At 38.7% G+C, this 21,028-nt stretch overlaps 4 protein-coding genes and 1 long non-coding RNA gene across 6 annotated transcripts in view; 3 read left to right on the top strand and 2 right to left on the bottom strand.

Annotated features, from left to right (window-relative positions):
• The window catches only part of LOC112182268 (TMV resistance protein N), an 81,291-nt gene that overhangs the window by 13,346 nt on the left and 46,917 nt on the right, over positions 1–21,028 (top strand). The gene's annotated exons all lie outside the window — the stretch shown is intronic.
• LOC112182262 (disease resistance protein RUN1) lies at positions 7,344–14,028 on the top strand. Its single transcript, XM_040512630.1, has 4 exons — positions 7,344–7,473; positions 8,092–8,526; positions 8,769–9,897; positions 13,904–14,028. Exons 1-3 carry the CDS (start codon positions 7,415–7,417, stop codon positions 9,874–9,876), a joined length of 1,602 nt encoding a protein of 533 aa, XP_040368564.1. The 5' UTR covers positions 7,344–7,414; the 3' UTR covers positions 9,877–9,897; positions 13,904–14,028.
• Positions 14,067–16,034, top strand: LOC112182270 (disease resistance protein RML1B-like). Its single transcript, XM_040518883.1, has 5 exons — positions 14,067–14,315; positions 14,408–14,524; positions 14,583–15,281; positions 15,415–15,446; positions 15,539–16,034. The coding sequence occupies exons 1-5, from the start codon at positions 14,067–14,069 to the stop codon at positions 16,032–16,034; spliced, it is 1,593 nt and encodes a 530-aa protein (XP_040374817.1).
• Positions 17,497–18,120, bottom strand: LOC121050972. Its single transcript, XR_005804592.1, has 2 exons — positions 17,943–18,120; positions 17,497–17,858 (listed from the first exon to the last, which is right to left on the bottom strand). It is a non-coding gene; the product is annotated as an uncharacterized LOC121050972 (long non-coding RNA).
• Positions 19,793–21,015, bottom strand: LOC121052895. Its single transcript, XM_040518881.1, has 2 exons — positions 20,851–21,015; positions 19,793–20,751 (listed from the first exon to the last, which is right to left on the bottom strand). Exons 1-2 carry the CDS (start codon positions 20,942–20,944, stop codon positions 19,793–19,795), a joined length of 1,053 nt encoding a protein of 350 aa, XP_040374815.1. The 5' UTR covers positions 20,945–21,015.

Genomic DNA, 21,028 nt, shown 5'->3' with positions numbered 1-21,028 from the left:
CACAAGCTCATACCACCAAAGCACATGCCTAAGACATGCCCAAGCGTAACGGTCACTAATTGAATCAATTCAAACAAAAACAAGCAAGTAGACATCACACGAACGCATTCCCTTACCAAGCCAAATTCCTTACAGATCAACAAATTAATCAAGACATATATGCCTGGAGAGTCAAGCAAGACAATACGAAAACCTAAATTGCCAAACGCCGCTGTAAAAGCAACACCTGCCTCTGCCATGTCATATAATCAATAGTCTTTTTCAAACCATTTTGTGATAATCTTACTTCGTCAAACCAACATTCTAACCTATTTTTAACCTTATTCAAACCAAATTTTTTCTAAACAATCTCTTGCTGTTGTGACAACCTCTTATCATGCTAGGACCAAATCTCGATTCTTCTTAAAATGACCAGACCAAATTTCAATAACCAAAAGCACCTTCCTATCAAGCAACAAATACTTCTAACCCTTTAAACAAACATCATGCCAAGCTAGTACCCAGAACACCACATATGCCAATCGGATCACAACCAAGACAACCATGCCGAGCATACAAACTACTCTCTCTCAAACTAGTGCTTCCACTAAGTAACCATGAGAGAACCATGCAAAACAATTGAACTCATTCTTTTCAATGCCAACGTGCCAGCTCAAGCCATCAAAATCTCATGCCTAGAATATGCCCAAGCATGACTCACAAGTTCAATTGAAACATAAACAAAGCTAAAGCAAAGATATTTTTTGTTTTCAATATCAAAGCTAATCAAGCAAGACCAAGCCATGCAAACCAAAGGAAATCCAAGCCAAGCAAATTACTGATATAAGTATCAGTAACATGTTCAGGCCAAGCTAAGAAACTAAAATTTACATATACCAAGCCAAGCAATGCCATGTTATATCATTCATTTTCACAATTATAGCAGTAAAATAGAAAAGGCTCACAAATGGATAGCAAAAAAAAGGGCTCACAAAGGCAGGTTACATCACAATCCTAGCAACAAAACAAAGTATGTTATGTAATAACTGCAACAATTAAAACAAGCCACAGAAAAACATGCCATGCATATTCATGCTATATCACTGTTAACTTCAATTCTTGACAAGCAATATCCATATTCATATACTATCAATCAATCGTTGTGATTATTGAGCAAATTCAAATCCCAGCAGCAAGCATAAAGAGTTCACAGATCGACTGATGTTTCAATTGCATTCAAGAATACAACTTTGAATAATCAAATGCAAGCATATTTCACAAGAAGATTCTTGTATTGATGCTCACCTGGATATCGTGACGACCACAATGCAATGATTTAGCCCTGTAAGCTAATTCCTAGCAGCCAATCAAAGCAATGACAAAGCTAGCACCATTGCAATAAAGTCAGGGTTGTGTGTGGTTAATGTGTTATCACAGCTACCATAAGTCATACAAATCCACAGAGAGCATGCTAAAATAAGTAAGCAAGCCAAAGCCAAGCCACAAAGAAATCCTATACAAATGAAAATCCTACATCAAAGCATTTATTGATCTAGAAGATAACACCAAGCAAGATATAGCAAAAAGAATGTATATGACTCAGATATGCTAGTCAGGCACATGATCATGCAAATCTGTGACAATGAAGGAAAAGCAAGCTAAGCAATTCAAGCAAAAAAAAAAAGGAATTCAGTTACCTTGATCAAGCTAAAGCTCACTTCATTACTGTGTTCAAAGCTTCCACCGTTTACTGACATCTAGTTTATCATCGGAATTGATACTCTCATATCCTGTGTCATTGGCCTCTACTACTCTACTGCTGAAACAAAAGCTGCCGTAATCAATTTTGTGAAATCAGAGTTCATGCACAAGGTATCTCATCTAAAGCAAAAAATGTGGAGAACTCATAAGCGCAAGCATTTACGGTCCAGCAAGCATTATACAAACTTTCACAAGCAATGATTTCAACATCAGATCCAAATATTGCTACTCATACAAAATTCAGCAACCATAGCCATACTTTAAGCCTTTATTACTCTACACAAGCATTTACATATCTGGTCTATCACCAAATTTAGTGCCCATGCTTCACATCAAATATTACCATTTAAATGTCCCGTACATGTTTTGATTAAAGGCCGAAAATCTTGAATCCAAGCTGTTAATTTCTCCCTCAAAGCATCACGGAGAAAACCTGATTTTCTAGAAGAAAAATCATTGTTGAGATGGATCTATAAGGTGTAGAGGCAAACAAGAAATCAATGAAATCTGAGCCCAAATATGTTTAAACCCTATATAAGGTGGCAATCACAAGAAATTTCATGCTTAATACATGGCATATTAACCTAGCTCTATGAACAAATATATCATGCCAAGTCCATGCTAATGCCAAGCTTGTGCTCACGCCACTCAAACATCATGCCAAGCACTTGCTCATGCTCAAGCCAAGCAGATACACGACCAAGAGAAACACGCCAATACTTAAACAAGCTTATGCTAAGTAAAAGTAATTGTAAGCATACAAACATTAGAGATACATACACAAGCCATGCCACGCTCCTCTCTTAAGGTCGTGCATCTACCATGGAACATATGAGGGCCATGCCAAGCAATCAAGCTCATTCTTTTTTAATAGTGATTCCCTCTCAAAATGCTTAAGATGGCCACAAGCTCAAGCTACCAAAGCACACACCCCAAGCAAAGCTACTACACGCCAAGCTACATGTCGTTCACACTCTAAGCAAGGAACCAAGCAAAACTAAAACCAACATGGTCAATCAAAGCTAACAGGCGCAATTTACATGATGAACTAAACTATATGATACCAAGCTACATCATGTTCCATTGCAATCACAACAGTAAAAACTCCACGCATAATGCCAAAAGAAAAGAATCCAAGCTACTCCACCCTCAACCAATCCATAATCACACGCCGAGCAAGGGACTAAGCTAAAATTGAAACTATTGAATCCACATAGCCCAGGCAAGCTAATAGAAGCAATTTACATGATGAACCAAATAGACTAACAGCAAGCTCCATCATGTTTAATTGCAATTACAGCAATAAAAAGAAAACTCCATGCATAATACAGAGAAGAAATAGTCCAAGCCACTCATGCCAAATCAATCTATTATCACGCATCAAGCAAAGAACGAAGCAAAAAAATTAAGGCCATTGAGCCCAAGCTGAGAAGACATAGCCAATAATACCCTGTTGTATCAATCCTGTCGCTGTCATGGCAGTAAAAGAAAAAATCAGGACGTGTTATGAATGGGAGGAAATTCTTACAGGTTGGGTACCTTCCAAAACACGTGGTAGCAAATCAATGCTGATAGCAAAATTGATCATAGCAGTAGCAGGTCAGTCACAGCAACGAACCAGTATAGCTAAGGTGACAAGCAATTACAGCAGCAGAATTGATAATGCCAGAACAAAGCACACGACATGCAACAGATTAATCACGGCAGCAAATCGGCAATATCATTGAGCAACAAGCAATCGCGTTGGCAAGTTGATATTGCGTGAACCAATATAAGGCTACAATAACAGCAGATACCGAATCAAGAAAAAGGAAGGAGAAGAGAAAGAGAGAAGAAAAAGGACACAGACAATAGAGGATGGAGATTATTGCACCGAGCAAAAGAGGATGCAGTCGACCAAGCTTACCAAGCACAAAAGGAATCGCAAATTGGCTCTATCAATGGGCCCGACACACTCGATTTTTTCTGTAAAAGAGTAAGGGAGTGGAGATGGAGTCTCTCAAGCCAAAGAAATTTGAAAGGAGAATAGCCTTCTTTCATTAGGTCGAGGGTCTGACTCTTGAGAAGAAAGACGTCTTGTGGAACCAAAAGATGAGAAAAGCATAATCAGTTTCACGGGCCAAGACCACGTTCCTAAAAGAAAGGTGAATGGAGGCTGGACTCTTTCCTTTTGGGAGTCCGATGATGAGAAGCATTTATTTTTAAGTCGTAGCTCGTATCCGGAGGATTTGCAACCCAACATATCTTTCAAGCTAATATATCATGCAATGAGTCTTCGGATTTGATTATGTAGCCCGTAACATGCTTGCACGACCTACATAATCAAGGGGGCTACTGTTGACACCCAAATTTCCAGCTAACAAGCCCAATTAATGCTTTAAGCCCAATTCATATTTCGAGGCAAATTACACCCGCAAACATCACGCCACGCACGTGGACCCAAGCCACATTCACACATTTGGGGCTTACAAGAATGGGTGCGGTATGGAAGGTAACGGAATTGCATGAGACCCGTTATTAGTTTTAGGCTCGTTGATAATTGTGAACTTGGGACCAAAATTCATGCCTAACGGCCTAACTCTTAATACGGGTAAGTGAAGAAGAGAGAGAGCCCAAAAACCTAAGCCCAAATCCTTTAGAACCAAACAAAACAGTAAATGCTAAACATAGGATTCTTGTTCCTAGCTGCATAACATAACCCGTAATCCCAGCAATCTTGGGATTGTAATCCCAACAGCATATTTCACGGCAGAAAATCTGCCAAGCCTATTCCATACTCTTTTTTAGACAAGACCTGATAGACCAAGAAGCATTACAAAATCCAATACATGCATTTAACCCAAGCCTTCTCTTTACCCAGCAGTAGAGACCTTCCACCAAAATCCTTTAGCTGTTGGAACTGCATATAAATAGCTACTGCTATTAACCAAAGTGAGGAGAACGGAGTGGGCTAGCAAGCTCTCTAGCACTCTTCTTCTCCCAAGCTTCCTCTCTCCCACTAGAAGGACAGAAGCCACAACAACCCAGAAACATCAAGCAAGAGATCAAGCCCTATCTCTGAATCCCTAGCCATAAATTCCCCCCAATCAACCTTAAACCAAAACCCAGAAATCAGATCGTTGCTGAAATCTCTTCTTCTCAAACTCATGTTTTTCTAGCTCCCACGCCACATGCATCTTGCCAAGCCTTTCTTGGAATGTTCAATTCACTGTCTGCATATACAAGGAGCTGCCGGGAAGAACACAACAGCAAGCTTCCTAGGATTTTTAACCCTTCGAAGTTTGCTGGGTCTAGTCTTCGCTAACTCAGACAAAGGGGACAAGATTTTAGGTTCGGCCATACTGATTTCACTGCCGTACAGCCTTGATAAAAAATGCCCCTACAAGGGGAATTGCTAATGCCACAGTGTTCGTATTGTTAGTTATTTCTGAGAACATTTATATTTTTCAATGATTATTTACCCTCAATAGAAAATTTATTGGGAGGCAATAATATTATTACTGGGGGGCAATAATATGTTTACTGGGGGGCAATAATATGATTATTGAGGGATAATAATATATTTATTGGGGGCCAATAATATGATTATTGGGGGGCAATAATATGATTACTGGGTATTATTGGGGGCAATAAATTCGGACGCCGGAATCCAGAGTCCCTTCACCGGTCGCCGGAGTCCGGTGACTTCTCTCTCTAGGTGATAAAGAAGGAGAGGGCAAAAATGTCCCAAAAATAAATAAAAAGAAATTAAAAAATAATTAATTGTTGTAAATATTATTATCTATATGGCTGTCCACGTAAATACTCATTAGTTGTGTACTTTGATGTAAACCCTACCTCTATATAAAGGAGGTTAATGAGACTGAATGATATACTTCTACTTCCTCCCTACTATTCTCTCTCTATCTTCTCCCTACTTCCTCATTAGTAGTCTCGTCATATGTACTCATTTCGTTCTAGTCAACGAGATCTAAATTGCCTTAATGAGTACTATGACGAGACTACTATTGAATTCGAATTGTGATTATAATGTTGCAACTAGGCCTGTAAATGGACCGGGTTCGGATCGGATCAACCTAAATCCAAATCCGTTTACTAAAAAAAAAATTTGATCCAAACCCGCTCCGTTAACCCGGCGGATCATTGATACCTCGATCCAAATCCGTATCCGTCGGATTAACGGATACCCGATCCGCTAATCCGATCCGTTTATAATTTCAAATATTTTTAAATTTTAAATAGTAATATTAAATTTATATCATAATATCTCATAAGATATTAATAAAATATTAAAATAACATGATCTACATGAAGAGTATTACCAAAAATAAAATTACGAAGACTGCCTCTTAGATTTATGCAAAAAAGTAATATTAGAAATCTTTAATATTTTATATTTTATATTTTAAAAAAATAATAATATATTAATAAAAATAATATTTTTTTATTACTAAAACGGGTCGGATCATTAACGGATCGGATCGACCTAAATCTAAATCCGATCCATTTATTAAACGGGTTAACGGATTCGGATCATTAATGGATCAACGGATCAAAATGTTTGATCCAAACCCGTTTAATAGCTATGGATCTGGAGCGGGTCCGGATCAAAATCCGGTCCATTTACAGGTCTAGTTGCAACATATTCTAACTTTCACAAAGTTATGAATGACTTAGAGCTCTTGAAGAGCTTATATGAGACATGTCAATACGCAAAGATATTGATATGTATGGCTAGGTATACCATGATGATTTTTCAATGTTTTAAACTATACAAAGTTAAATGTGTCAATTTCTTTATATTGTTTAGCTATTACTTTGTGTATGATTTTAAGCATATGAGATTGTTTTCTAACCTTATCATATGAGGTAAGGCTTATTGAAAATCGTCTCGTTTTGTTGGTATTGCTTAAACTTTGCAGCTATGAAAATTTGTGATGAGCCCCCATATGCAAAGCACACATGGTCTCACTTTAGTGATAGACACATCAAACCACTATACATGGTACATGTAGCTTATTGCATACATAAATAAGGCTTGCAACAATCAGGGGGAGATTCTCATCAGGGGGAGCATCCAGAAGCATGCTACCTAGGACATATGCGCGTTGTGCTCTTTTTGTCCTTCGACCAGGGTTATTTTTGTCCCACTGGGTTTTTGTTACCTGGCAAGGTTTTTAACGAGGCAACAATAAGCGCGTCCAATATCACCATTCATTGGTGGACATCCAAGGGGAGTGTTGTAAATATTATTATCTATATGGCTATCCACGTAAATACTCATTAGTTGTGTATTTTGATATAAACCCTACCTCTATATATAGGAGGCTAATGAGACTGAATGATATACTTCTACTTTCTCCCTACTATTCTCTCTCTATCTTCTCCCTACTTTATAACATTAATTGGGTATTAGGGAAATGATCTCTTCTTAGAGTGTTTGGGTAAATGGGCAATTTCTTAAAGTGTTTATGTAAGTGGGCAATTTTTATACTAAAATTGTGTAAATAGTCATTATCCCCAAAAAAAAAAAAAATTTGAATATTATATTCAAAATAGAATGTGAGGCCTTTTTAGCTGGAAAGTGGAATCAAGTCCGGGAATTGACTAGAAAGAGAGTATTTCCGTGAACAACACAACAGGCGACTCTGATTCAATTCCGATTAGGAGATCGATGGCGTCAGCCTCTTCTCGTCGTCAATGGAAATACGATGTCTTTCTCAATTTCAGGGGGGAATGACGCGGGCGGAAGTAACGGGGTTTACAAGCGATAAACCCTAAAAGACATAATTCTGGAATCCACCAGAGAAAGAGAGAAAAATCTCAATTTTGATTGATAATATGATAAAAGATAGTTCTGCAGCCGTTTAAGGTTGCTTATATATGGGAAAAGAAACCCTAGGGCGACTAACAATGAAACCCTAAAGCCCATGGATTAAAACAAAACAAATCCAAAATAAACTAGAAAACCTAAAATAAAAAGAATGTAAAACTAACCTAAAAATATTAAATCACGAATCGGATAATTAAGACGATACATTTTGGCCTAAATCTGATAGGGCTCACTAAAGTGAGTCTTGAAGATCTCGTCGTTCCCATTCTGGAAAGGTATCATGCGTTTCAAACGGACATTCTGGCCAAAAGTTAGTCAAATCTGATTCAAAATCAAAACCTGACTTTTCGCACGAGAAACCCGAAAAGTCCAAAACCAAATCTTCTTGAATATTCCAGCGGCTAGTAACCTGATTACACGTGAGTTACCTATTTTCCAATCACTCTTCTTGATTCTACACCGCTTCTTTACTTTTATGGTTTTTCGGCTAAACTGAGTCCATTCTCGTCCTACATCAGGGAAGATACCCGCTATGGTATTACCGATCATCTGTATACTGCACTAGCTCAGAGAGGAATTATCACCTTTCGGGATGACCCATATCTTGATAGAGGAAAATCCATTAGGCCTGCACTTTTAGCTGCAATTGAGGAGTCTAGATGTGCGATTGTCATTCTCTCACGGAACTATGCTTCTTCGTCATGGTGCTTGGATGAACTCGTCAAGATTATTCAATGCATGAAAGACATGGGCCAACAAGTCCTCCCCGTCTTCTTCTGGGTGGATCCATCTGATGTGAGGCACCAAACGGGAAGTTTTGAGCTCAAAAGGAAAACCCAAGTAGAAGTAACGGAACATGAAGAAGTTCATGGGAAGAATGAGAACAGACTAAATGCCTGGAGAGCTGCTTTGACTGAGGTAGCCAATCTTTCTGGCTGGGATTTTACGGGTGGGTAAGTCTCCTTCCTCCATACTACTCATACCTTTATATGTTTCCTTGCTAAAGTAGATACAGATATTCAATCCCATCCTTTTGAGAGCACGATAATCTCTTCTTTTTAAAATGAACTATTCTTTTATGATTTAAATTGGTTTTGCATTTACTTAATGTTGCCAAATGCTTATATTGTTTTTGCTGCTTCTGTTACATTACTAAGTTTTTAACTCACAATTAATTTTATCTAAATTTTCTCAGATATCCAACAAACCTAATTGACGAAATTGTTAATCACATACTAAAGAAGTCCGTGTATACATCTTCAAGTGTTGACAAGGGCTTCATAGGAATGAATTCCCGCATTGATGATTTATTCAGCAATTACATATGTCCGCGGCTTGGTGGGGTGCGTTTTATAGGGATCCATGGCATGCGGGGCATAGGTAAGACAACACTTGCTCGAGCTATCCATGATGAAATTTGCCAGGATTTTGACCGAACCTGCTTTCTTTCCAATGTTAGAGAAATGTCTAAAAAGAATGGCCTAGTTTCTCTACAAGAAAAACTTCTTTCCAGAATCCTGGTGGCTAAAATTGAAAATATAGACGATGAATACACAGGAGCTGCTATGATAGAAAGGCAGTTGTGTAGAATAAAGGTGCTTGTTGTTATTGATGATGTGGATCAGTTGACACAATTAGAGAAATTGGCTGGAAGTCGCAACTGGTTTGGTCCAGGGACTAGAATTATCATAACCACCACAGATTTTCAGTTGTTAAAGGCACATGATGTTGATGCTACGTACAAGGCTAACGGCTTAAACTGTGATGAAGCACTTCAACTTTTGAGTTTGAAGGCTTTTAAGAAATGTCCCCCACCAGAAGATTATTTGCATCTGTGCTATGATATTATAGGGTATGCTCAGGGGCTTCCATTGGCTCTCGTGGTTTTAGGTTCTTTTCTATTTGGTAGAAGCGCTGATAAATGGGCAAGTGCAATAGATAGGCTAAAGAACACACCAGACAAACGCATTATTGAGGTGCTTCGGATTAGTTTTGATGGACTGGATGAAAAAGACCAAGAAATATTCCTACATATTGCTTGCTTTTACAAGGGGAAGGATAAGGATCGTGTGACACAAATACTAGACTATTGCCAGCTAGACCCTGTCATTGGTTCAGATGTACTTGCTGATAGATCTCTCATAAGTATCTCCAACAACGAACTGTCGATGCATGATTTGCTACAAGAATTGGGCTGGGAAATTGTTCGTGAACAGTCTCCCAAAGAGCCAGGCAAACGTAGTAGATTATGGTCTCATGAAGACATCAACAATGTGCTGAAGAAAAATAAGGTAAGAGTTTGATAATGAAAAAAAAGAAGCTAAGTGTTGAAGGAATATCGATTTAGTGTGCCTTATCAAACTAGGAGTAGCAATAGGAGAGAAGGTTCTAGATTTCCCAATCCTACACGGATTGGTATTCCTTGTAACATTAGAACTAGCACTTTGTAATCCCTATATATAGGGCTCCTATTCTCAATAATAAGAACACATCTCTCTCATCAATCTCTCTCAAATACATTATACTTAAACACGTTATCAGCACGACTCTAACCACAAAACAGAAAACCAAAACTCATTCACAAATCAGCCCCTAGCTCGAGCTAGCCGAGCCTTCGCTGCAGCCCGAGCGCCCGTGCGCTTGCAACCTTGCACAGCAGCCCCTGCTGCCCCCTCCCTGCAGCCCTGCGTTCCAGCCTGCTGCCACCGAAGCATCCCTGCTGCGTAAACAAGCCAACGCACACCCACTGCATCTTTTTCCCGTTCCTGTGCACATCCGTCTTCTTGCAAGCCTCGAAACGTCTAGTTCGGAAGCTCAGATCGAAAAACTTTCTTCATCAAAGTTGTTCGTCTCTGTCTCCTCCATCTAACCTCCGAATTTCAGCCTTATCGGAGTCATATTGAGATCTGTACACCAATCGAGGTACAAGCTGTTCAGAACAGAATCTACTCGGATTGCTTCGCTCCATCACGCCTGCATCGACACGCGCGTGATCCAAATACAAGTAAGTATTCAAAAGAGTAAGTTTTGAAGTTCCTATAATTTCAGAATTTATATTTCTTCTTCTTTTCTCGGGGACTTGAAAACCTCCCTTCTTCTACATCCCACCTTTCTTATAACGTGGGTTCGATTTTTGAGAAAAGCGGAATCGTGGGGATTCACGCAATTAACGAACTAAGAGCGTTCGTAAGACTTGGGACTAAGAGCGTCCGTAAGCATCGATTTAACGAACTAAGAGCGTTCGTAAGCTACGGACTAAGAGCGTTCGTGAGCATAGATTTTGACCATTTAAACATCATTGTTTCGGTCTAATCCAATTATTCTTGGAAATCGATTTCTTGGTAGCATAGCTCGGAAATCTTATTTAGTTTTCGTGGAAGCATTGACTCCGAAACTAACTTGTTTTTTTCATCTTTCAGGATGTCAAACACAAACAAACTCGATTTTGTTCCATTGGATTATGCAGGCAAAAGGTACTTAATTTGGGTCACTGATGTCGAGATCCACCTCATTGCCCGTGATTTATTGCATACAATCCAAGAGCTTTGTCTTATAGAAACAGCTCCAGACCCTCAAACTGAGAAAGATAATTCCAAGGCACTTGCCTTTATGAAACGTCACATGGATAGTGACCTCCAGTTTGAGTTCATAAATGAGGATAGCGCCATAAAGCTTTGGCATGCGCTTCGCGAACGATATGGCAATGTTCGTGACTCCATCCTTCCGAATACAGAAGCAGAATGGAACGATCTTCGCTTCTCTGAATTTGACACTGTCATGCAATTTTATTCGGAAGCTCTCAGCATCAAAGCAATGATGCGTCTCTGTGGAAAAACAATCACAGAAGACCAATTGATTGAGAAAACCCTCAATACCTTCCCCGTCTATGCTATGAGGTCCTCTGACTTATTCCGGACTCATGTAAATGCAAGGCGAATCACAAGTTTTCAACAGCTTATTGAAGCTATGGTCACTACTGAAAGACATGGCAATGAACTTGTGAAAAGAAGATTTGATAGGCTTCAAGATAGCTATCACGAGCATCGTCCTATGGCTAGAGAAAGTCGCCATCGACGTCATGATCCATACGATCGAAATGCTCAAGAAGGTAATCGCTCAAGGCGACAATCCCACGACCGTAGGAGGCGTGATTTTGAGGGAAATAGGGTTGGAAACCATGGAGCCAACGTTGGCCATGGGCACCACTTTCCAACGCCACCAGTCCTAGGGACTATGCATATTGCGCCAATGCGCCTCAATCAAGGGAGAATCCTCTTTATGGTGTCTATTTCTGATATGGAACGTCTGATCAATGGACCTGAATTTGCAATGTACCTACGAAGGTAGTCGCATCATGGTGATCAAGACTTCGAGTTCACAGAGACTTTAAATCTGGCGATGAAGACAAAATACCGCAGATTTTTATTTATAGTCTTTTATTTTTCCAAGAATTATGTCATGGAAATTATGCCTTATATCAAGATTATGCCTTATGGATGTGGTTACAGCATATCTCTATGGGGATCTAGATTCAGAGATATATATGAAGGTTCCAGATGGACTTCAATTACCCAAATCAAGTGGCTCTAAACCACGGAGCGCGTTTTCAATAAGATTAAAACGCTCACTATATGGATTAAAACAATCCGGACGGATGTGGTATAACCGTCTAAGTGACTACTTGATTGGGAAGGGATATATTAACAATGAAATATGCCCATGCGTGTTCATTAAAAGAACAAGTTCCGGATTTGCAATCGTAGCAGTTTATGTAGATGACATGAACCTAATTGGAACTCTAGATGAGTTGAAGGTAACTGCTAAATACTTGAAATCCGAATTTGAGATGAAAGATCTTGGGAAAACACGGTTTTGTCTCGGTTTAGAACTCGAGCACCGTAGTGATGGAATCTTGATCCATCAGTCTGCATATACTCAGAAAATCCTAAGGCGCTTTAATGAAGATAAAGCAAAGCCTACGAGTACTCCCATGATCGGCCGTAGTCTTGAGCCCGGAAAAGATCCGTTTCGTCCAAGGGATGAGGACGAAGAACCATTAGAGGCCGAGGTGCCCTATTTGAGTGCAATAGGCGCATTATTGTACTTAGCTCAATGCACAAGACCGGATATCTCATTCGCAGTGAACTTGTTAGCTCGACATAGCTCTGCGCCAACACGCCGCCATTGGATTGGTATAAAGACAATCTTTCGATACCTAAGAGGTACGATTGATATGGGCTTATTCTATCCCTACAGAGAGAAAAGGAATGACGGAAAATTGGGATTGGACCCCAAGAGGCAAAACGCCCCCGTCTATGGAATGGCCGCCGGCCATGTTGCCGCCGCCGGCGCCGCCACCGCTCATGGTGGCCGGCATTCTCCTATCTCCCTCCATCAAAACGACAATGATGTCTTGATGGGTTTTGCTGATGCAGGGTACCTCTCTGACCCTCACAAAGGTCGCTCCCAAACTGGTTATGTCTTTACCATGGGAAGCACTGCGATATCTTGGAGGTCTACAAAACAGACCCTTGTTGCTACTTCCTCAAATCATGCAGAGATTATTGCTCTACATGAAGCTGTACGTGAATGTGTATGGCTAAGGTCCGTAATTCGACACATTCAAGGAAGTTGTGGTTTGAAGTCTACCACAAATGAACCTACATGCATTTATGAGGATAATGCAGCTTGTCTTGAACAAATGAAGTTAGGTTTCATCAAGGGCGACAACACCAAGCATATATCGCCTAAGTTCTTTTATAATCAGCAACAACAATCACTCCTAAAGATTGAAGTGAATCAAATCCGATCAGAGGATAATGTAGCGGACTTATTCACTAAGTCGTTACCTAAATCCACCTTCGAGAAACATGTGAAGAGCATCGGATTGAGAAAGTTATCCGAACTCCCACGATTATAGCAATCAGGGGGAGATATCGACATCAGGGGGAGTTATGATGTCTACATGTTCGATCTCGAAGAGTGAAGGACGTGTTGTGCTCTTTTTGTCCTTCGACCAGGGTTATTTTTATCCCACAGGGTTTTTGTTACCTGGCAAGGTTTTTAACGAGGCAACGGATGAAGCGTCACCACCAAGTTTGAAGCGGCACAAGGGGGAGTGTTGAAGGAATATCGATTTAGTGTGCCTTATCAAACTAGGAGTAGCAATAGGAGAGAAGGTTCTAGATTTCCCAATCCTACACGGATTGGTATTCCTTGTAACATTAGAACTAGCACTTTGTAATCCCTATATATAGGGCTCCTATTCTCAATAATAAGAACACATCTCTCTCATCAATCTCTCTCAAATACATTATACTTAAACGCTAAGCATATTATTGTTTGTGTTCTGCACTTCAATTACTGTGTAAAAAAAGAAATAAGGCAGATTTACTTGTAATCTGCTTAGGTCTTGGTATTCTTTGTGTTCTGCACTTGAGTTATTATTCTTGTTTTTCATTATCAGGGAACAGATTCAATTCAAGGCATGGTAATGGAGTTGACTAAATTACAAGTGGCTCATTGGAAGCCAGAAGCCTTTTCAAATTTGTCTCAACTTAGTCTTCTCCATATTCGTAATGTGGACCTTCCCGACGGCCTCACTTGTCTTTCTAATTCCTTGAGACTCCTCGAATGGACTGGGTATCCCTTGAGATCTCTCCCACAAAATTTTGAAGCAGATGAACTTATTGAACTTAACTTGTGCCACAGCAACATTGAACAGCTTTGGAAGGGAACAAAGGTATGGCTATTAGTTAATAGAGTACTTGTTTATCTCTATGAAGCAAATTGTCTGTTCTGTGTGGTGGCTCACTGTTTCGATTTTATGAGCAGAATTTTGACAAGTTGAAGTTCATCAAACTCTGCCATTCTCAAAGCATTGTGGAGACCCCAGACCTCGCAGGCGTTCAGAATCTTGATACTTTAGATCTTGAAGGATGTGAGAATTTGGTAAGAATCCATCAATCCCTTGGATTTCCCAAAAAGCTTATTGTCCTGAATCTTAAAGACTGCAAAAGTCTCGAGAGTCTGCCAAGTAGAATTGAAATGGAATCTCAAAGTGAGAGGTTCAATCTTTCATCGATGCAAAGTAGTTTGGCGATCTTTAAAAAAGGTCTTGCCTTCTGGATTGGTGCAAAAAGTGAATACAGAGCCAAAGAGTTTCCACTTGCCTATATCACAAAAAGTGAATACAGAGCCAAAGAGTTTCCACTTGCCTATATCACAAACAGTGAATACAGAGCCAAAGAGTTTCCCCTTGCCTATATCACAAAAAGTGAATACAGAGCCAATGAGTTTCTGCTTGCCTATATCTGGTCTGTGTAATTTAACATATCTGAACCTGAGTAATTGCAATCTTGGTGAAGAAGCATTTGCCAACGAATTTGGTCACTTTCCCTCTTTGGTGACCTTGAATCTAAGTGGAAACAATTTTGTTCGTCTTCCTTCCGGCATTGGATTGCTTTCTAAGCTTGAGTACTTTAACTTGGAGAATTGCAAGAGACTTCAAGAGTTGTCAGACCTTCCATCAAATAGTATACTAGATTTAAGGGCAGATGGTTGTACTTCACTGAAATACTTGTTTGATGCATCAAATTTGAACAGATTAAACAAATCATATTTCAATTTCATCAATTGCTTCAATCTAAATGGCAATCAAGGATGCAATAACATAGCATTTGAAATGCTGAAGACATTCATGTATCAGGTACTCCCTAAGTGTGTGTGTGTGTGTGTGTGTGTGTTGTGTGTGTGTGTGTGTGTGTGTGTACGTGTGTGCGCATTTCTGCTCATATTCTTATAGACATTAATCAACTAACAACCTATCTTTTTTTGCACAGGGAATCTCTAATAACAGGGAAACTTTCAAATTGTAATTCCTGGAAGTAATATTCCTGAATGGTTCAGCCATCGGAGTGTTGGGCGCTCTGTAAGTGTATCTCTGCCTGCACATTGGAATAACAGTCGGGTTTTGGGATTTGCTCTGTGTGCTGTTTTTGTACTCCATAAACAACATCGGGTGCAAAAGCTTTATATAGATGAATTCAAGACTTTTAATGCAACACATCATCTTGTATGTTGCCTGAAGCTCGATGGAAGAGAATTGGAAGTATATGGCAGACAGCCTGCATTTCGCTTTAGTGAAGAATTTTGCAAGGTTAAGTCAGATCACCTGTGGCTATTCTATGTATCTCGTGATAAATACTTTGGTACAGAGTGGTGGCATAACAGTTGCAGTCAGTTTGAGTTCTTATTTGAAACCCGGGGGCCAGGTCTGACGGTGATGGAGTGTGGAGTCCGTCTGATATATGAGCAAGATGTGCAAGAGTTGAAACAAACAACCACTCAATCAAGCAGTGGGATGTCTCCTTATGAGGATATATTGATTGGTTTTGACATTGCAGTTGCAGGGGAAACCCGTGGCAGTGGTAGCAGAACTTGCACGCTTGAAGAATTATAGGACTGGCAGAAATATAGGGGATCCACCACTGGCCACTCTGAAAGACCATAATTAAGGACTTTCTGATCCCATGGTTGGAAATGAGTTGCAGATCATGATTGGCCAATGCCTCCTCTTCTTTCATTTTAATTTCTGCAGTAATTACTTTCTGGAGCTCTCTTGCCTTCATCTTTTACAGTTAGGTGAGTCTTGATCACTGTAGTTTTGATATTTTGCCTTGTTATTAGTGGACTCCTCAAATTATTTCCAAATGACACTATAATCTTGCTTGCATAACCGATATTATTGAAGTAGTTTTAAAATAAACTGAATTGCCTCTCTGTAGTTAGTTTGATCGGAAAATCATATAAAGCTTCTCATATTGATTATAGTCTATAAGCTATCAGTAAACTTGTAGGCTTGCACCATTAGTATTATACTTTTATACCGTGTACTCATGTAGAATGGTGTGCTGTTACAGAGACTTTTAAGTAACCTTGCATTGCTTCTCCATTATATATCTTGTATGTGTGCGTGTTCGTGTTTGCTTTCACCGTTTATGGCACGTTAGGGTTTCGTTTGGTACTGATTCCAAGTTTTTCTAATGTAATACACTCATTCTTGTAATAAGGTGAGACCACTGGTAGTTGTTGTTGTTGTTATTATTATTATTATTTTTATTTTTTTATTATTATTATTATTTACTCTGACATGGGGGAATTGAAATCCAAAAACTTTGATAATTTATGGTTAAAGAGTATGATATGAATAAGTTTTCTGAAGGATTTTTATGCAACAGAAATGTCTGCTTTTTCAATTTCTGGCTTTACGTATGCCCTGTCCTGTTTCAGATTCTTGAGTTTGTTTTCAACAGACGGCTCCCCTTCCTAATAGGGTGGCTATTTGCTCATTTCAGGCTGCTGTTTTGTCAATTCATAATCGAGTCGAGTACTCGTACAATAGTCCTACAATACTGCTTGGATTTCATAATATTATCATATTATAGTCATTTTATTCGTATCATTCTGTTCAAGGTATACATTATCATGTTTCACAATTGGGTTTGTGATTTTAATCCAACTTGTTTACTGTTTTGGGTACAAGGTAAAGTCATTTATGGGTGCATTTTAAGTACTGATGAATCCAACTGCACTAACTTCGTGTTGTGTTCCAGTCATGGAGTTCATAACAAATTTTGCAATCTGCCAGACCTTGTCTGCTGGAAGCAATTTGGCATACTACTGTTTCCCTTTACCTTACACGGTATTTGGACATAGTTGATAAACTTTATGGATTGTTTATGCATATAATTGTCTACTGTTTGTAAAAGTAAACTTCCTTAAGCATGGTAGCTTCCAGATAATTTCAGCGTTTACACTCTTGCAAGATACAATGATCATGGTGATACTGAATTCAGATACTCACAATTTCAGTTATAAATTTTCTAAACAAAATGTTGCATGTATTTTAGAGTGATTCAAGATACAATACGAATAGAAATTTACTAGAAAATTTACCCGCGCTTTGCTGTGGGACTTGGTATTATGACAAATGAAACCACTTGTATAGACAAAAATAACTGCATTTAGGGGTGCATAACAGTTATCAATTTCTGTCGTTCTAAGTGAACTAACAACTACCCATAATCAAATGAAGTTTTCAATTTGAAAAAAAAATTTCACATGTTCATTTAACACTATGTACAACAACCACGAAGCTCATTCGTGTGAACTGATCTGAAAGGTTGTCAGCTTCGTGCTTTGTAGAGTGTAAGTGTGGAAATTTTGTCCATCCAGCCATGGAGTATGCAAGATTTGAAGAATGCTTGAAGCTGCAATGTGTGACCTGTGAAAATGAATTGAATTAATTTCAAGAAAACATTGGCCTACAATAATTAATTGGATTTTGTGAGGAACTTGTTGAGTATACCTTGTGAAGCAAATATCTACTTCCCTTCACTTGAATTATGAGATCACCTGAAACTTAAAAAGAAATTGGCAACGGAAAAAAAAAAAAAATTTAAAGGAAAAAAGAGTCATTTAGTAACAACCTTCTATTCATAATTCATTAATGATGGAGCATATCTTAAAAATGCCATATGTAATCAGGTGTGCGCAAGGTTTTAAATATCGGTATTTTCATATCTATCGGTACTTTGAAAAAGGGAGATATCAGATATATCGGGGATATATCGGGGATACAGTGTACGAAAATATCGTTTTTGAAAAAAGTCAATTTATTAGAAATTTAGAACTACATATAAATACATATGAATGTAAACTTCATCTACATCCAAAAAGAGACTCTAGGAGGTTGAAAAGCCGCTCTCTGGTCTACAAAAATGCAATAATCAGACCAAGACATATGACCCATATAGTGCGAATTGTAGTGATGAACATGATAGTTATAGATCTCTTTAGAGCTGCTGACTGTTTCCCCTATAAGGGGATAATAAGGATGAACCCAACTAGATGACTGATTATATACTTCTCCATATTGATTATATCCATAAGCATCATAACCAAATTGATCGTTGCCTTCATGAGATTCATTTGAGATCCCATTGCGCTCTGTGCCTAAACTGATAGAGTCAAAATTAAGGCAATTGAAGAAACATCAGATGGGGTACTTTGATCATCAGTTGCACCTCTAGTCCTCCTCCCATATCGGGTCTTTTCTTGAGCACCATGACCAGCTGTTCTCACTCCGTGGTCTTCATCTTGGGTGGCATGATCAAAATTACCTTCACAGGTAAATTGGAATCCTCCATCCACAGAAGATTGTCCATATTCATATCTTTCACCTCCACTACCTGTTCCACTTCCACCCTCCCCACCATCATCAGAACTATCTGGAGTTGCTGTACCACCCCACGCATCATCACTATCTGAATTATCTTCTGGGTTTTTAACAACTTCTTCAGATAAGACTCTCTCTACATTGATTCCAGCATTAGTTGCAGTTTCTACAACTTGTGGAAGAGGTCTTCCAGCTTCATCATCGAGGTGTGCAGGCATAATCCAATCATGAAGTGGATCAATGCCATTATCAAGCGGCTCGCTTGCAACATGAAGTAGATCTATATAGTTGTTTTCATTGACCACATTATTCTTTGCCTGTTTATCTCACAGCCACAGCTTCATGTTGTAGTAACAGTATACAAGCTTTTCCAACTTCTGATATGCCAAACGGTTCCTTTGCTTGGTATGAATAATAGCAAATGTACTCCAATTTCTCTCACACGCAGAAGAAGAAGCCGTTTGTGCCAAAATACGCATTGCAATTTTCTGCATGTTTGGTGCAGAATACCCAAATTGTGTCCACCAATCAACTGTAAAGCTACTACAATGAGTTACTACTATAATAGATCAACATTTTCTATTAAAGAAATTATATGTGTGTGTATGTGTGTGTTTTAATGTATACATATACGGATATACCACAAACCTGTATTTCTGGTTTCTCTTGTTTTTCTTGCTATGGTTGACCCAAATGATTCCTTTGCATCTCTAAAGCATACAATCTGCATTAACCATTTGAAAGACAGTCATTTCTAATCCCAAATATTTTTAAGGTTGTCATCAATAAGAAGTTACCTCATCCACAAATGTATATGCAATTTCTCCATTTATGTTAAATTGTTCGACAACTGTTGCCAGAGAGTTTGTGAAACGTGGGCTATAACCAACATCATGTCAATAATGAAAATTTGGGTTTAAGAAATGTGCTACAAACAAGAAACCAAAAAGTTATATAATATAGATCTAACTAAGTAATTATCAAGATACAACAGTATTTCGAGATAGAGAAATAATACTTGCTGCATGCAATGGTTGACTTAATGTGTTATCCCATCGATCATTGATGATTTTAAGCACCCATTTCTTTCCTCTCATCTGTGATATTTGTTGTTTCACTCTTTCAAACATATCATATAATATGGGCATGGTTAGCTGAATTTCTGTGTCAACAATTCGAAGAATCTCATACAATGGCTTATAAATTTTATGGACTGCTTCCATGCCATCCCAAAATGTCCCATCGAGGACTCTTTTTTCTATCCTTTTGCCATCTCTGGTCCTGCTCGCTGCATTTTCATTCCATGCGCTACTTGTAAACAATTTTCTCAAATCAGATTTCTTCTTCAAAATGCTGTCGATGGCAATGTGATTTGTCGCAAATCGAATTTTACCCGGTCGAATCAAATCTCCCTTCGTGATGCTCCTCATTTCAGCCAGTACCCAACCATGATTGTAGATGTAGTTAGTTACACTTTGAGCCCATTTGACGACAGTGGAAACAGTCTCTTGCTTCCCGATATCTTCAAATATCAAATCGATGCAGTGGGCAGCACACGGGATCCAGAACAGCGGATATTTTTTCTGTAGTTCCCTTCCGGCCTTTTTAAATGCTAATGCATTGTCAGTGACAATCTGGACAACATTTTCTGGTCCAACATCTTGGATAATCTCATCTAACAATAGTTCTATGTACTGAGCATTTTTTTTCATATGTGAAGCATCTACAGACTTCAAAAACACAGTTGAACCTTTTGAATACACCATGAAATTTAGAATAGACATTTTGGTTGGGCCAGTCCATCCATCACACATGATAGTGCATCCATATATTTTCCAGGTTTCTCTGTGAGTATCCACATACCTTTTCATTTCTGTGTACTCATTCTCTAAGTAACGAGTATGAATTTCATAGGAGGTAGGAAGCTTTACACCAGGACCTAAACAAGAAAATGATTTATTTTATAGGAATGTTCATTATATAAATTCTACTTAACATAATTGTCCATGAAGAAATATGTAAACACAATATAATTTACCTAGATTTCCAGCTGTAGTCAACATGTTTTGGAAATGTGGAGAATCAGCTTTGTTAAAAGGGACAGCATCATATATGTGGTATTTGGACACCATTGTTGCCAATAGTTCTCTACCACCTTTTAGTAATGATTTAATTGTGCCTTGTTTTAATCGACTATCTTTTGATGGCATTGCTAC

Source organism: Rosa chinensis, chromosome 1 (assembly GCF_002994745.2).
Source record: "Rosa chinensis cultivar Old Blush chromosome 1, RchiOBHm-V2, whole genome shotgun sequence".
NCBI lineage: Eukaryota > Viridiplantae > Streptophyta > Magnoliopsida > Rosales > Rosaceae > Rosa > Rosa chinensis.
Note: the sequence above shows the minus strand (reverse complement) of the source record. Positions and strands in the feature narration are given on the sequence as shown.

Coding starts and splice junctions, on each gene's coding strand:
- LOC112182262 (XM_040512630.1), top strand. CDS start 7,415: ATGGCGTCAGCCTCTTCTCGTCGTCAATGGAAATACGATGTCTTTCTC. Junction 7,474..8,091: donor GTCTTTCTCAATTTCAGGGG/GGAATGACGCGG, acceptor GTCCTACATCAG/GGAAGATACCCGCTATGGTA. Junction 8,527..8,768: donor GGCTGGGATTTTACGGGTGG/GTAAGTCTCCTT, acceptor AAATTTTCTCAG/ATATCCAACAAACCTAATTG.
- LOC112182270 (XM_040518883.1), top strand. CDS start 14,067: ATGGAGTTGACTAAATTACAAGTGGCTCATTGGAAGCCAGAAGCCTTT. Junction 14,316..14,407: donor AGCTTTGGAAGGGAACAAAG/GTATGGCTATTA, acceptor TTTTATGAGCAG/AATTTTGACAAGTTGAAGTT. Junction 15,282..15,414: donor TGAAGACATTCATGTATCAG/GTACTCCCTAAG, acceptor TTTTTTGCACAG/GGAATCTCTAATAACAGGGA.
- LOC121052895 (XM_040518881.1), bottom strand. CDS start 20,944: ATGGTGTCCAAATACCACATATATGATGCTGTCCCTTTTAACAAAGCT. Junction 20,752..20,850: donor GACTACAGCTGGAAATCTAG/GTAAATTATATT, acceptor TTTCTTGTTTAG/GTCCTGGTGTAAAGCTTCCT.